The following is a 15,956-nucleotide window of genomic DNA, read 5'->3' as shown; positions in this document are numbered from 1 at the left end:
TATTAATGATTTCTGCAGAAGATAAAACGCACATGATGGAGATTTACAGCTGATTACAAAATACGCATTAAATATCGCATGCGATTTGTCGTGCAGCCCTAATCTTAAGACATTTCTAAATGAGCACAAAATATTGAATGTTCTGATCAGTGATAATGACTTACATATCCAGTCCTCCCTTGGGGATCTCTGAGTGAGGGAAACAAGGTGATAATTCCCAAACCATACTTCTGTTTGGTTAGTCGATGTGGGACCCTTCTGAAGAATGGGAACACTCAATGTTACTTTACGCTGATAGGAAATGTTTAAGAACATTTAATTAAACAACAGTAACTTTCAGAAAAAAAACAACAAATTTGAAAATTTGCACAAATTTGTAGCACCCAACTACATCTATATACTTAATCTATATAGCGTCAAAATCCCTAACAAACTGAATAATATTTTCATAATTACCCTTCTGTCTCCATCATGTGTGCAACTAAGATGTTCACCATCACTTTCCTCATGTCATCACTAATTGTCCCTGTATCTTCATACTCCTTAAGCACATTTCCTCCTCCTGGTCTTGTCTGTAGAATTGGTTTTATCAGCTATAAAAAGTGGAATATTAACAGATACTACTATGAGAGAAGATAATGCAGTAATACCTAAATTACCCTTAAATATGACCCTGATCTGAAAAAGATCAGCATTATACATGGGGATTAAATAAAAAACATGAATAATGAAACTGAACATTATGATGAGTAAAACCCCCAGTGTCTGTGTAAGGCTACTGGGACTCACATCTCTGGCCTGTGATCTTTGTGACGCCTCATCATCATCATCCTTTCTGAATCGTTTTGGACTAAACCAGTCACTCTCTTCACTGCTTTTTGAAGTTAGAGACAGTGTATCTGTATCTAAGCTGACTGAAGATTGAGGTGTGGAAGATCCTGTTAACGTTAAAACTGGGGTTAATAGATGTCATGTTAGTCTTTATTATTACTGCATTTAGAAAACTAATTCTGAGAATTTTTAGTCCAGGACATTGGTTGTTGGAATAAAAAGACTGAATATGAAGCTTGCCATTTGTTTGACTGTTTTAGAAAAAACATTTTCCACACATCTGCTACAATACACCAACACTACCTACAATATTTAAAATACTGAACATATTAAACACTACCAGCATTCATTCATCAATTGATCAATTGGGATACAGATGACATCATTCAGCAACTCCTCTGTTTTCGCTCACCAATGTCAGTCAATTCATTCGTTTTTTTAATTTATATTAGTTACGTTACATTAGGCCTTTACATAAAAATATCTGTTGCCATTAAAAAAATAATAATAATTGTCCACTAATCGTTTCAGCACTACGGATCCGGCTAAATACCTATATACTATTTCTACCCATATTCCACGACTTTGTTAAAAACGACCACTAACACATATTACAGTTTCTTGTTCCTTAAAAGGTAACTTAACTGAGTGATTTAATTCACTACAAAAAAATGTAAAGTGGTCTGTTTCGATCAAAATGACGTCTAATCTGCACGTTAATGGAGGTGTGGCTTGATTAACTCTGAATGAGAGTTAACGTTTGCAACTACCTAAAATGACACCAACTCTTATTTGAAAACGGACACTTCTGGTGTTAGACCCATTCTGTTCAGTGTTGATCCAACACTTTATTTTAACACTTTATTGTAAACACTGGAAAATCAACACTGGTAAATTTACTGTGTACATGATATCAATAATGTTTTACTAATCATTCTAATTGAGGTTAGCTATACACCACAGTTATAATGACAACGACACAGAGGAACAATATCGGAGATGGTTTTATTATCCTCAAAGCTTCTGGAATCACTTCTTTATCCCCAGCTGATGTATGATTAAACACACTGACAGCCAATCGGAATCCACTCCACTTTAAAGAGATCAAGCATTTAAAGTGGCAGTGGACATAAATGTGTGCTTATAATAAACAGAATGTTGTCATGTGTTGGTGTGGACCCTAATATGATCACTATAGTTATCTTGCCTTTACACAGTGTTTACATGCCGTTTATCATGTCATATGGACTCTGCCTACAGAGTCTGATGCATTGATATTTCACACATAACGCACTGACCACGCGCAAACAATGTGGTGTTCATGTGTTAAAATGTATTTTTGAATTGCCTTCCATGTAGACACTGTAACACTGCCCAGGATAAACACATTGACCCAACAGAACCCAACAACAACCATGTTTGTTCAACAGAGTAAACAAGATAAACAATTTAATAAAGGCAACCATTTGACAGCAATTTGAAAAAAGTGTCTGGAAGTCAATCGTTTTCAATAAAAGTTGGCAATTTGAGGTGATGTCATTAGGAAACACAATTTTGCTATTTAAACAAAAATTAACCTTTCCATTCAGTATTCCTGAATATATATATATATATATATATAAAGAACCCCAATATTTTCCATCTTTAAAAGCACTTTTTAAATATTGCATTCACTATAATAAGACACACATGATTGGGACAATGGATATACAGTTATTCATTCATTATAAACAGCTTTTTTTGGACATGGATTTCTGAAATGCTTAAAATGTTGACGTTTTGGTTTTGTTTTCCCCATTAAAGTTCTCTACAGCCCTCAAACATTATAGTATTTGTATTGCTTTGGCCATTGTCTGTAGATCCCGCCTTCTCACATGCCACGATTGGTCGATTATGTACAATCCCTTCACGCTATTGGTCAAAAATACTTTTCAGTCATTATCATCAGCAAATATGAAAACAATAGGAAAACAAAGACAAAACCCGGACATTTTAAGCAATTTAGAAACCCCGGTCAGGACATGTTCGGGAAAAAGACGCCTGACAGCACACGTATATCACAGAGACGTCTATTTGACGTCTGCAAGACGTATTTTTTAGAGTGTTTGCTCATCTGCAATACGCCTATAGGACGTTTCCTCTCAGATGTCAAATAGACGTTTAGAAGATGTCTTTAAGATGATTTAGAATGAATGTAAAACTGACATCTTAAAGACGTTTATCAGATGTTTGTACACAGCAGATGCTTTCCAGATGAAGTGATCTTTAACAGACATCTTTGCTATTTGGGACGACTTAGGGTCACCCTAAATCAGGGGCCTCAAACTCAGTTCCTGGAGAGCCGGAGCCCTGCAGAGTTTAACTTCAACTCTAATTAAACACACCTGATCCAACTAATCAAGTCCTTCAGGCTTATTTGAAAACTACATGGTATGTGTGTTGGAATAAAAGTCTTTCCACTGAGTTTGACAACCCTGCCCAAAATAAATGTTCTGTGAAAAGCCTACAAATGTGCTTTATTATCAGTTTATATAATAATAATAATAATTCATTACATTTATATAGCGCTTTTCTAGGCACTCAAAGCGCTTTACATTGTCAGGAGGTATCTCCTCATACACGATCAGTGTGCAGCATCCACCTGGAAGATGCGACGGCAGCCATAGTGCGCCAGAACGCCCACCACACACCAGCTTACTGGTGGAGAGGAGACAGAGTGATGAAGCCAATCATCAAGTAATTACTGACACGCGAGTTACGTAATCAGATTACTTTTTTCAAGTAACTAGTAAAGTATCGCATTACAAGAGAATATCTGAGTTACTTTTTTCTCCTGTCCCCATGTTGAGAGAAATCAGATGTTACTGTAGTTCTAAAATAGATTAATGCATTAATTAATCTCACTCACACAAAAAAACACAGATTCAGTATTCCTCAAAATGAATAAAAAGAATGCAACTCAGAATATGACGCAAACCTACAATAATTAAATGTTAAACAACACAAATATCCTTTATGTATTTAATCCCACTCTATTAACCAATGTCTTCGATGATCCAGTTAAACCGTACTTATAAGCACAAATCACTCTAGACAAACATTTGTGTCTTTGTTTATTGCTGAAGTGTTGAAATGTCTTCTTCTGCATTCTACTGTACGGATGTAAATGTACTTTCCCTTCAGCCTGAGGCTTATTCATTTCACGTTTGGTGTGAAAAGGCTTTTATATTTGCCAAAAATAGAACTTTTTTATTTTAAAATCAAACAAGCAAGCCCTGTCCAGATTTTAAAAGTAACACAAAAGTAACGTAACGCATTACTTTCCATAAAAAGTAACCAGGTAACGTAATTAGTTACTTTTTTATGGAGTAACGCGATATTGTAATGCATTACTTTTAAAATTAACTTTCCCCAACACTGCTGACACGTAGGCAATTTCTTTTGTTAGCCAAATCCACTCTTTTGGGCATCAAATCCAAACCTAACTTGAGCTTAAACTAGACCTGTCCGAGCTCGCTGACAGCGAATCTAAAAGAAATGTCGCGTTGTTTGAGACGCGTAAAACCAAAATATATGAACATTTTGTGGAGACCTATACCTATACCTTTCTCGCCCTGATTGCGCACACCTGTCTGTCAGGTAAGGGCGACGGAAGCGCGGTTTGGCCGCAGACTCTGAAGTCTTCTCCGGACTGTGTTTGTTATGGCGACGCCGCTTTTTAAATGTGGTGCGCGCTGCTCCCTACTCAGATCCTTTATGGTCCTCGCGCTTATCCGCCTATCATTTACATCATGCTACAGCTTGGAAAACGAGTCTGTCGAGCCCGACGTCTCCCTGCACCATGGGAATATCCTGAGCCCTTTGCTGAAGGCTTTGTCAGAGCAGAACCCGTGGGGAGATTTCACACCACGAGCCAAACCCGACTCCAGGTATGTGCGCTACATGAAGAGACTGTACAAACTATCATCCAAACCGGACAGGACTCACGAGGCCTCCCACCTGTACAACACTGCCCGTCTGATCACGCCTCGAGAGGAGTGTCTCGAGCAAAACCGAGGTATTACCCTTTGAATTACTCTATCATGTGAATCTGAGAGTTGTTTACCAACGAGTTATATAGCTACATGCGTTGCTAACCTTTGTTGCAGTATGTGCCAATGGTGGTCATTAAAAAATGGGAATAATGTGTAGAATCTTATGAATAGGCTAATTAGAGCAATTTAATGTGCCTCGACTTGACCATTTCTGTGCATATTTAGCACTCAGAAAGATATGTTCTGTGCAATTGTTTTGATATAGAGAAACAACCTATAATTGTAGTTTCAACATTATTTATTCCTCAGACATTCTGCTTTAAATACAATAAATATCAGTTGTATACAAAGTGACCAACATTTGGTCTGAAAATGAAAATGGATATTATTCAACAATCTGGACATGTAGCCGCTTTGAGATCCCCATATCTCGGGGAATGAACAATACGGGGACTTAAAAATGAAGATACCAAAAGGAAAGTTTGTTAAGATCCAAAATCTAAAAGGACATTAAGATACTTTTAATACTTCTTGAGTTACAGCCATGCAAACTTTGGAGAATGAACTTAAAAAGTGCTTTTTCCCCATTTTCGAACTGTCACCATTGGCATATAATGCAACAAAGATTGATAAAATCAACAGATGTTATAAATAGACCTACCAATCTCTGTGTAAAAATAATATAACGATGCTGCCAGTTTTCGAAGTCATTTTTAACCCCATGTGATTTGGCTCCAAATCTCAGGTGAAAATGATCGTTTTGACCCTCCTATACAAAACAGTGCATTATTTAGTAAATATACGTCCATGATATTTAATATTTTGGTTTTCCTCTTCATTTATGCATTTCTTTTAACTAGAAAAAAGATGACCAAAATAAAAAATTGGAGCCAAGTTGACACGTAATCACCCTATTCCATTCCGAACATAGAAACTATGAAACTGCAGTCAAGTAATCACAAGTCACTCACGCAAACACGAATAACTGAGGTCAAGCAAAGGATGCGTTCCTCAATGGTGCTATGTGTTGTCTTGGCAGAATTCTTCATGCAGGATATTTCCTACAGTCTGAATCGAGTGAGGTCTCAGGAGCAGCTGCTGAAGTCGGTCCTGCTTTACTCTTTCGACCACAACCACATCGCCTCCTTCACATCGCTCTGCTATCTCGACGTGAAAGAACAGAAGCCCTCGAAGGACCAGATGTGTTCTCCGCATCCCGGCACGCAGCAGTCGGTCCCTCTTCTCAGCTTCCTCGTCCACACTGACAGAAGGGTCCTTCGCCGATGGGTGGAGGTTGACGTGACCTCCTTCCTCCATCCTCTCATTCAAGCCCATAAGAAGGACATCCATCTGCTGATCAACCTGACCTGCATTGAAGACATGATCCCCAGACCCGGAGGCCGGGTTCACAAGAGCCCAGTGGAGTTAACTCCCAGATCTCCGTCTCTTCTCCTGTACCTTAATGACACCAGCGAGGTTGCGTACCAGAGAAGAGCTACACGAGGTATGATGGTAGACCTGACATCAAGCCACTGGGATAGAAAGTCCACTTTGTGGGATTCAACTTCACGAAAGAGACGAGGCACCCTAAAGAGCACCGATTTACCCGAAACCAGCGCGCCCAAACTCGTCCCCATGTACGACTTCCCCACAGATGACTGTGACCTGTATGATTTCAAAGTGAGCTTCAGTCAGCTCAAACTGGACCATTGGATCATAGCGCCTCACAAATACAACCCGAGGTACTGTAAGGGATCTTGTCCGAGGGCTGTGGGATATATTTATGGGTCTCCGGTGCACACGATGGTTCAGAACATCATTTACGAGAAGCTAGACTCTTCTGTGCCTAGACCTTCATGTGTACCTTCAGAATATAATCCGTTAAGTGTTTTGACCATTGAGAACGACGGCTCCATTGCCTACAAGGAGTACGAGGAGATGATCGCTATCAGATGCACCTGTCGATAAGATTCATTCAGCTGTTGAATTGTTTTGTGATGCATTGCTTTGTAAAACAATGACCTGTTTTTCTGCACTGGCCATTCTTATAATGAAGATGCTTAATGACTTGACCACATGTATCAGATAATTTGCGGCAATGTTTTGCTTAACATTACCTTTTTATCTAATTCATTAATGCTTAGAATATTCAAATCAATTATGCAATTAAATTTTGTTGTTTTCTTAGACATTTTTTTTTTCTGTATAATAGTTATATATGGGGGTGTTTAATTGGCTTAAAGGATATTTTTCTTTTTTGATGACCAGTTCTGTTCTTTAGGTTGGTGGTCTTGTCTCGCACTTTCTATTCATTAGAATTCCTTAGAAATTTTAACACTTCTAGTTCTGGACAGAATATAAAAAGTGTAGTTCTATTGTCTTATCAGAACACTTTTACATTGTTTTTTTAAAACCTGGGAATTGCAGACGGTTGTCTCATGGGCAACCTCTCTCTTCTCGATGTCCAGAAAATAAGTTGCCTTAACTGTGGGCAACTTGATGTGTGTATTAAGAAAGTAATAGATGAGAATGTGTGTCACATGACTATTTATATAATTTATGTCTGTGTAATTTGGTCGGGCTGGCTTTGGTTTCACAAAAAAAAAAAAAAATGTAAAGCAAAAAAAAATCCCATATGAAAAATGTAAAATAAAATAAAAAAATTCAGCAAACAGGTTTTTAAATCAGACGTTGGCTTGTCATCGCAAAATCAGTATTTTTTATACATTATATATTAAGCGACTCTCTTCTCTACATTAAAAGTGTATGACGATTGAAAATTTTATTTTGTTTATTAAATATTAATGGAGCAACCCTGTGTCAATTTGAAGTCAGCTAAACAAGCATTTTACTCCTCACTTGGGATAAGAAAAGAAAAGTGTAGAAATGTATGCAAATACTATTGATGTAGCAAGAGAATTCACAGTTTAAGTAAATTGCAATTTTCTATTCATATTATTCTGTTCAAATAATCTCTAAAGACCCCTTAGGAGAAGCTGCCTATGTGTTACCAAGACAAAATAATTATATGTATAAAACAATATATGATAATTGAGCTAATTTCACTTGATGTGGAAAACTTATGGAAAACGAAATAATTATATTATTAATAATTCTGGATTCTCAGGTGAGCTTCTCTGAAAATACAAATTATATTTGTAAGAGATGAAGAAAATATAGCGTGTACCATGTGCTTTATTTAAACTTAGTACAGTACGTTTGTTTCTATTTTCTCTTTTTATTGTAAACGACAGAATAAGTAGTAGCAGTCACAAAAGGGTGTTTTAATTTAGAATAAAAAAAAAAATTAAACGTAATCTTTCTGTTAAATTGTTTTTTTTTCCAATTGATTCATAATTGATTAAACAAACTTTCCGTCTAGATGTACACTGTTCAAAAATCATATCTGGGTAGGCAGCACACTAAGATGAATTTGAAAGGGTTTTGTGATGCATCCAGACTGAGGTGTCTCTCATGCTGCACTGTCATCCATTACAGGCTCTTGGAGAAAATCAAATTCATGTAGAAATTTCAGACAGGTACAGTATCTTTCCATTATAAATGTGTTTTCTAAATTATTTATTATTGTCATATTAGTTAAGAATATTTGTACTTTTAAATATTAAGTTGTCACAAAATAGGGCTGTAATGAATACATGGTGACCAGTTAAGAAAAACAGACTTTATACATAGCAGGTCCAACTTAAATAAGTACATACATTTCAGGAGGTGGTGCATCCTTTGGGAATAATCACTTTGGATCTAAAATAAACCGCTTTCAAGATATGCCTTTCAAAATAAAAGTGGTCTCTTGGCTCAACTTGCCCCCATTGAGGGGTAAGTTGAGCCACATGGAGTTAAACTGTGCCATTGATTATGCTGAAGTAAAACTGAACATTGCTATATCAAAAGAAGAGAGATTCAATAAAAATGACTGAGGCTTGTGATGGACTGCGCATCCGTGCCGGGAGTTTCCTCGCCTGCAGCTCAAGACGCTGGGTTACGATCCAGCTCCCCGCAACTTTAACAAGCACAGAGAGCTTTGGAGGATAGAATGGATGGATGGATGACTTCTGAAAAGTTTTCTTTTAAGATACAGTTCACAACTTTGAAGGCATTTTTTAATTTATTTAGAGCAAAAAGTTCAAATTGAAGAACTAATAAAAACGGAATGCAACTGACCTTACAGAACTGGGCTAATAGCACTCAACATCCCACTTATAAATGTTGCAGGGAAATATAAATTCATAAAACTTCAATGGCCAATTTTCATAAGGCCACAGATCAGAACAAAATCAAGTTAAAAAAAGAGAGCAAAACCAAAAATGTTTGGTCTAAAATTAATGTAGAATTACAGTAAAATAATACTTTATAATCATTGAGCCACTTACCCCAGGACCTTTGGCTCAGATTACCGCACTCCTAACATTTGAACAAACTTGCATCATCCAGCACTTTAGATCTAACCGTATAGCCTCGTATTATAACCTCCTGAAGCACAAGCACGTGTGGTATTTTTTCAGATTTGTCTGTAATTGTTCAGACACAAGAAGCACGAGTCCTTGAACATTAAAAAGGTTCTCTAAGGTTGTCTAGAAACAAGGCTCAGCTTCCCCACAGGCTCAAATCACCCCCGCTCTCGCCTATACATTTTTGATGCTGCAAAAAATATAATCTCTGACTTCCTCCAATCCCACACTAGGTTCAATCGTCAGAGTTTTCCTGAAATCGAGCAGCACATTGAAGCTGTGTGGAGTGACCGCATGACCAAAGAACCGTGGCTCTTCAATGGATCTAAATTCAGATTGCATTCAGCGATGCTCTCCGTCATGGAAAAGGGACCAGTGGCAGAACAGGCCGCCCAAAACCTAACGCGCTCGCAATTAGAAAGTGCTGATAAATCCTCAGGAAGATTGGCAAAAGATGAGCAGCTGACATTACAGTTAGGCCTGACCTGTTATAAAGACTATCTGGGGACTAACTGGTCACGAGAGGCGGGGAAGCTGCAGAGTCACGGACAGAACGAATGCGCAGATCCGCAGGCCTTCCTCGCTCAGCCGCTGGGGGTCGGTGCTGTCGTGGCCACGGCTGACGGAGACGTCGTCCTGCTGAGGAGAAGCCAGAAAGTGGCAGAGGCTGCAGGCCTGTTAGACATACCTGGAGGTCATCCTGAGCCAAAGGTCAGAGACACTGAGAGCTGCTCATTCCTGCAAGATTCCTTTTTCTGTTATAATATACTATATAACTGGTTACCTCACCTGAATATGTTCTAGATTTAAGTGTTGGATGTTATCTTTGGAATGGAAATATGGATATTACACTCTAGGACCTTTGGCTCAGATTACCGCACTCCTAACATTTGAACAAACTTGCATCATCCAGCACTTTAGATCTAACCGTATAGCCTCGTATTATAACCTCCTGAAGCACAAGCACGTGTGGTATTTTTTCAGATTTGTCTGTAATTGTTCAGACACAAGAAGCACGAGTCCTTGAACATTAAAAAGGTTCTCTAAGGTTGTCTAGAAACAAGGCTCAGCTTCCCCACAGGCTCAAATCACCCCCGCTCTCGCCTATACATTTTTGATGCTGCAAAAAATATAATCTCTGACTTCCTCCAATCCCACACTAGGTTCAATCGTCAGAGTTTTCCTGAAATCGAGCAGCACATTGAAGCTGTGTGGAGTGACCGCATGACCAAAGAACCGTGGCTCTTCAATGGATCTAAATTCAGATTGCATTCAGCGATGCTCTCCGTCATGGAAAAGGGACCAGTGGCAGAACAGGCCGCCCAAAACCTAACGCGCTCGCAATTAGAAAGTGCTGATAAATCCTCAGGAAGATTGGCAAAAGATGAGCAGCTGACATTACAGTTAGGCCTGACCTGTTATAAAGACTATCTGGGGACTAACTGGTCACGAGAGGCGGGGAAGCTGCAGAGTCACGGACAGAACGAATGCGCAGATCCGCAGGCCTTCCTCGCTCAGCCGCTGGGGGTCGGTGCTGTCGTGGCCACGGCTGACGGAGACGTCGTCCTGCTGAGGAGAAGCCAGAAAGTGGCAGAGGCTGCAGGCCTGTTAGACATACCTGGAGGTCATCCTGAGCCAAAGGTCAGAGACACTGAGAGCTGCTCATTCCTGCAAGATTCCTTTTTCTGTTATAATATACTATATAACTGGTTACCTCACCTGAATATGTTCTAGATTTAAGTGTTGGATGTTATCTTTGGAATGGAAATATGGATATTACACTCTAAAAAATGTTGGGTTGTTTCAACCCAGCTTCGGGTCAAATATGTTGAAACAACCCAACATTTTGTAGAGTGTAATATCCATATTTCCATTCCAAAGATAACATCCAACACTTAAATCTAGAACATATTCAGGTGAGGTAACCGGTTGCTAACTAGTGAAACACTCCATTAAGATGACGAGCTGCAGCTCAAAATACATGTTAGATGGAAACATTGTGCATTATGATGGAGTTTGGAGCTTAATTCACTATATGTGACCCTGGACCACAAAACCAGTCAGAAGGGTCAATTTTGTCAAATTGACATTTGTACATAATCTGAAAGCCGAATAAATAAGCTTTCCATTGATGCATGGTTTGTTAGGATAGGATTGAAATGTGCCAATTGAACAAGCGCTGCCCCCTGTGGTCAGAGATGTGTCCTTCAGCGAAGGGTGCAGTACTGCTGCATCAGAGGGTGATGATGCCTGATTACTGAGTTTAATCAGATACACAACCACCTCTGAATAATTGCACAAGCAGATCATATAAGCATGAGTAATTACATCTATTAATATATAGCCTTCAAAAAAAAAAAAAAAGCAGTCACTAGGAAAATATCTACTGTAGTATAATGAAAGATTTGAATTAAATATTAAAAACAAACACACAAACAAATTAAATAAATAGGAGTGCTGTGGATTCTTGTGATGTTTTTATCAGCTGTTTGGACTCTCATTCTGATGGCACCCATTGGTGAGACACTGATGCAGTGCTACATTTCTCCAAATCTGATGAAGAAACAAACTCATGATGAGTATATTTAAATTTTTGGTTAACTCTTCTTTTTTTTCTTCTATTTTATGATCTATCAGAGACTTGTTTGAAAAATTGCAAAGTCATACACTACAAAACAAGTGTTTTTTGTTTTTTGTGCATACTGGTGGTCATTAAAAGTCTAATAATTTTCATAATATTTATACAGAAGTTCTTGTTTTGAATACATGCAACGTGTATTTTGCATTGTTTTCTATGGAAAGTTATTCTTTTTGACAGACTTTAATTTCAATAAACAAATTTTATATTAAATTAATAAAGGTTTAAAACAAAATGACTAGGACCTTTTAATTTGGTGCAAATATCAGTTTGGGATTCACAATGAAAGTCTTTTCAAAGAAGCTCAAGTGAACATTTATCAAGCCTAAACAAGTAAAATATTCACTTGTAGTCCCACTATTAGATGAATAAACCTGAGAAACATTTCCAATGCAAATTTATTAGTAGAAATTCCACAATAAATATTAGTCTAAAACAGTTTTACAGAGTAAAATATTCCCTTAAAAGCCACAAAGAGCTAAATGTGACGATGGCAAGGAGAAGCTCTGTGGGAAGATTTACACACATTTACAAAAATGTATGTGGTGCAAATAAGTAGAAATATTAAGAAATAATATATATATTATCTTATATACAGTACACTGTTACTGTTCAAATCTAGGGCTGTCAATGAAATCAGTCATGATTCAGTGTTTAGAAAGCAAACTCAAATTCAGAACATCCCTAAAAATACAGGATAACTGTATCAGATGAACATAAACAGATATGCCTCTATGTATGAGCAGCTCGGACATTCTGAACAACTGCTTTGTGTTCCACAGAAGAAAAAAAAAGCCATGAGTGTTAGTAAACGATGACCAAATGTTCATTTTTCTGGATGAACGACCCATTAAAAACTATCTGCATTCTGGTACTCAAAAGTGAGCTCCTCATTATAAGCAATGACCTTTGTTAATGAAATTACAGACAGACAGAACCAATTATTTTTATGTAAAGGTGAAGCACTGCTGATCAAAGCAAAACACGCTCTGATTTAGGTCGTTCTTCCTGCTTCACGAAAGTTCTGGGTTTATCAGGATGCTTCCAACTAACTTGAACAGTTATAATATATAACTCTGGTTTTGCTCAGACAAGCTCCACTGCAAAAAAAGAAAAAATGAAGTATATTTCATTGCTATTTTTCAAAAGGCCACAGATCGGCACCCATGTGATTTTCTTACCTGGCCAGTGTACGGTGTGTAATAATTCCTGTATCGCTGTGGGTCGCTGCTGCATCTATAAGAGTATAATCATCATTATATAAAGTGCCTAACAATGGTGGACGAAGTACACAAATCAAGTACCCAAGTAAAAGTGCAAGTACCCTAATAAAATATTACTCCAGTCAAGTATTAAGTAGTCGATGTTAATTCAATTTAATTTACATTTTCTTAAATTAAAGAATGAAAGTACTTGATTTCTAATGTACTTAAGTATTATAAGTAAAAAAAATAAAAAATTTTACTTATATTAAACAACTTCATATTATATTTTATATAACTCTATACTGCTCAGAATATCTAGGGAGGGAGGCTTGTCGTACACTATAAAAACATTAAATATTTTAATGTTACGTTTAGTTTTTTTACCTAAAACCTACCCTGTTGAGACGGGAATACATAAATATGGACATGTTCGCATTCAAGCATTTCATACAGTGGGCTTAAACAACTCGCCTTTTACAGCAGATTTAGTTCACAAACAACTGACAGTTGGGACCTAAATATGGTTGTCGTTTACAATAATAAATCCTAAAATTCGGCTTATTTTTTGCGCGTGCTCAAGCTCCGAGAATCTCCCGTTCTCGACTCATTTTGAGCCAGACTTGTGAATTCACTGAATTGTTAATGAATTGTCTAAGTAGAGGAGTTCAGGTGAAACGCCACTCCAAGAGAGCGTCGCTTCTCCTGTCTCGCTGATGAACTGGATCGGGAATAGATATAAATTAGTAATGAACCTGAATGCAATTAAAAGGAGCAGTTGACCCAAAAATGAAAATTTGCTGAAAATGTGCTCACCCCCAGGCCGTCTAAGATCAGGATGAGTTTGATCTTCATCAGATTTGGAGAGATGTAGCATTGCATCAGTGACTCAGCAATGGATGCTCTGCAGTGAATGGGTGCCGTCAGAATGAGAGTCCAAACAGCTGATAAAAACATCACAATAATCCACAAGTAATCCACACCACTCCAGTCCATCAGTTAATGACTTGTGAAGCCAAAAGCTGCATGTTTGTACAAAAACAAATCCATCATTAAGATGATTCTGACGTTTAAACCACTTCTTACAGCTAAAATACTAGTCCTCTATCCATAATTTAGCTTTCTCCAGTGAAAAAATATGACTTTAACTGATGAACTGGAGTGCTGTGGATTACTTGTGGATTATTGCAATGTTTTTATCAGCTCTTACATGTAATCCGTTACTACCCAGCACTGCTTACAGAATATTTATATTTCAAATAAATGCTGTTTTGACCTTTTTATTAATCAAAGATCAATTTTAAAGCTGATAATAATCAGAAATGTCTCTTGAACAGCAGAATGACTTCTGAAAGATCACGTGACACTCAAAACTGGAGCAGCGATGCTGAAAAATCAGCTTTGCATCACAAGAATGAATAATATTTCTAAATATATTCAAATAGAAAACAGCTCTCTTAAATTGCAATAATATTTCGGAATTTTACAAAGAAATGCAGTCTTGGTGAGCATAAGCAATTTCCTAAATTTCGGAAATTATGTGTTCTTCGAAATACCTTGTAGTACAAGCTCTTGCAGTTTCTACAGATCGATAATCAATACCTGTTGTAATAAATGTCCTGTTTGAACTCGTAATATTCTCTGCCTCTCTCCTCATGAGGCCTCTTCAGTTCCCTGCTTTCCTCTGGGCTGGAGTCCACCGTCTCAGGTCCATCTGACAGCCTAAGGAGCACTGCAGGAGAGAGCAACCATCGTTTTCTCATCTTGCTTTAATTGTATTATATGAACAGCAAAGCAGCACTATTTTAATTCTGCACTAAGGATGTGTTACACTGGTCTTGCTACGGTGGTGCTTCTGGCTCTGAAAGACTGATGATGAGCATCCTGACTCGGCATCCTCCGTAGCAACAGTTGCCACGGCGACGGGATGCTGTTGTCCACATCTAAGCGCCTCTAAAGTCCCAGCGGCCAGCTGCTCTACGATGGCTCTTGAGGCCGTGCATGAACACAGCTGATATGGGTCAGTCTGTGTGCTCTGAACAGTAAACGCGTTCATGCTCTTTTTAGGAGGACTAGTGTGTACTGCAGACTGCGTCCTAACACACTGCTGCTCAGATTCCGGGGAATGAGACTATGTACTCGTCGCTTCGCTTGCGTTTCCCCCTTCATCTCCACTTCTGACGCGTTCATCGCCGGTGTAGTGCCGAAATTTGCACCCTGCCAGATTATGCAGCCCCTAGTATTGGTAGGTTTAGGAGTAGGTGTGGGGGAGGGGTTAGGGTTAGGGGTGGGAGTAGGTGTGGGGGAGGGGTTAGGGTTAGGGGTGGGAGTAGGTTCAATCGCAGAGATCAGCCGAACCACCAGCTCGGCCTTCAGGCCTCTGGAGTCCAGTCCTTGCTCCGTTAACATGACACGCAACTCGGCCACTTTAAGCCTTTTCACTTCCGCCAACAGCATTTTCCAGCTAAAAAGTTTACACATGCAGTATCTTGTTATGTAGTAACGGCTGGTCAGTTAGGCGCACCCTTTATTAAACTTTTTGGGAATTTCCTCACCCTACCTACCTACCAAAACACATGTCCCGCTGTAGTAGAGAATTCAAGAGAGGGGACTGAGCGCTGATTTACAAAAATCATTTCAGTTTTAAGAAGTGTTTTCTTAGTATTTCAACAGTGCATCAACTACAGATGAACACATTCATTATGTCTTTGTAATGTCTTTCAAATGCACAAATTCATGTTATTTCTTATTTTCATGTAATGCAGGCATTCCCAAACTTTTT

General features: G+C 38.3%; 2 protein-coding genes across 2 annotated transcripts; both read left to right on the top strand.

Annotated features, from left to right (window-relative positions):
• The first annotated feature begins 4,247 nt into the window (after window positions 1-4,247).
• Window positions 4,248-7,515, top strand: LOC107559606 (growth/differentiation factor 9-like). Its single transcript, XM_016243505.1, has 2 exons — window positions 4,248-4,888; window positions 5,905-7,515. Exons 1-2 carry the CDS (start codon window positions 4,534-4,536, stop codon window positions 6,831-6,833), a joined length of 1,284 nt encoding a protein of 427 aa, XP_016098991.1. The 5' UTR covers window positions 4,248-4,533; the 3' UTR covers window positions 6,834-7,515.
• An 800-nt stretch (window positions 7,516-8,315) lies between these two features.
• On the top strand, window positions 8,316-11,074 carry LOC107559571 (uncharacterized; the record flags this gene model as incomplete). Its single annotated transcript, XM_016243454.1, has 4 exons — window positions 8,316-8,404; window positions 9,568-10,074; window positions 10,498-10,975; window positions 11,069-11,074. Coding segments are annotated over 4 exons (1,080 nt in total), but the record flags the coding sequence as incomplete, so codon positions are not given.
• Between the last annotated feature and the right edge of the window lie 4,882 nt (window positions 11,075-15,956).

The sequence above is a fragment of the Sinocyclocheilus grahami genome, unplaced genomic scaffold (assembly GCF_001515645.1).
Source record: "Sinocyclocheilus grahami isolate Dianchi unplaced genomic scaffold, SAMN03320097.WGS_v1.1 scaffold692.1, whole genome shotgun sequence".
NCBI classification, from domain to species: Eukaryota; Metazoa; Chordata; class Actinopteri; order Cypriniformes; family Cyprinidae; genus Sinocyclocheilus; species Sinocyclocheilus grahami.
Note: the sequence above shows the minus strand (reverse complement) of the source record. Positions and strands in the feature narration are given on the sequence as shown.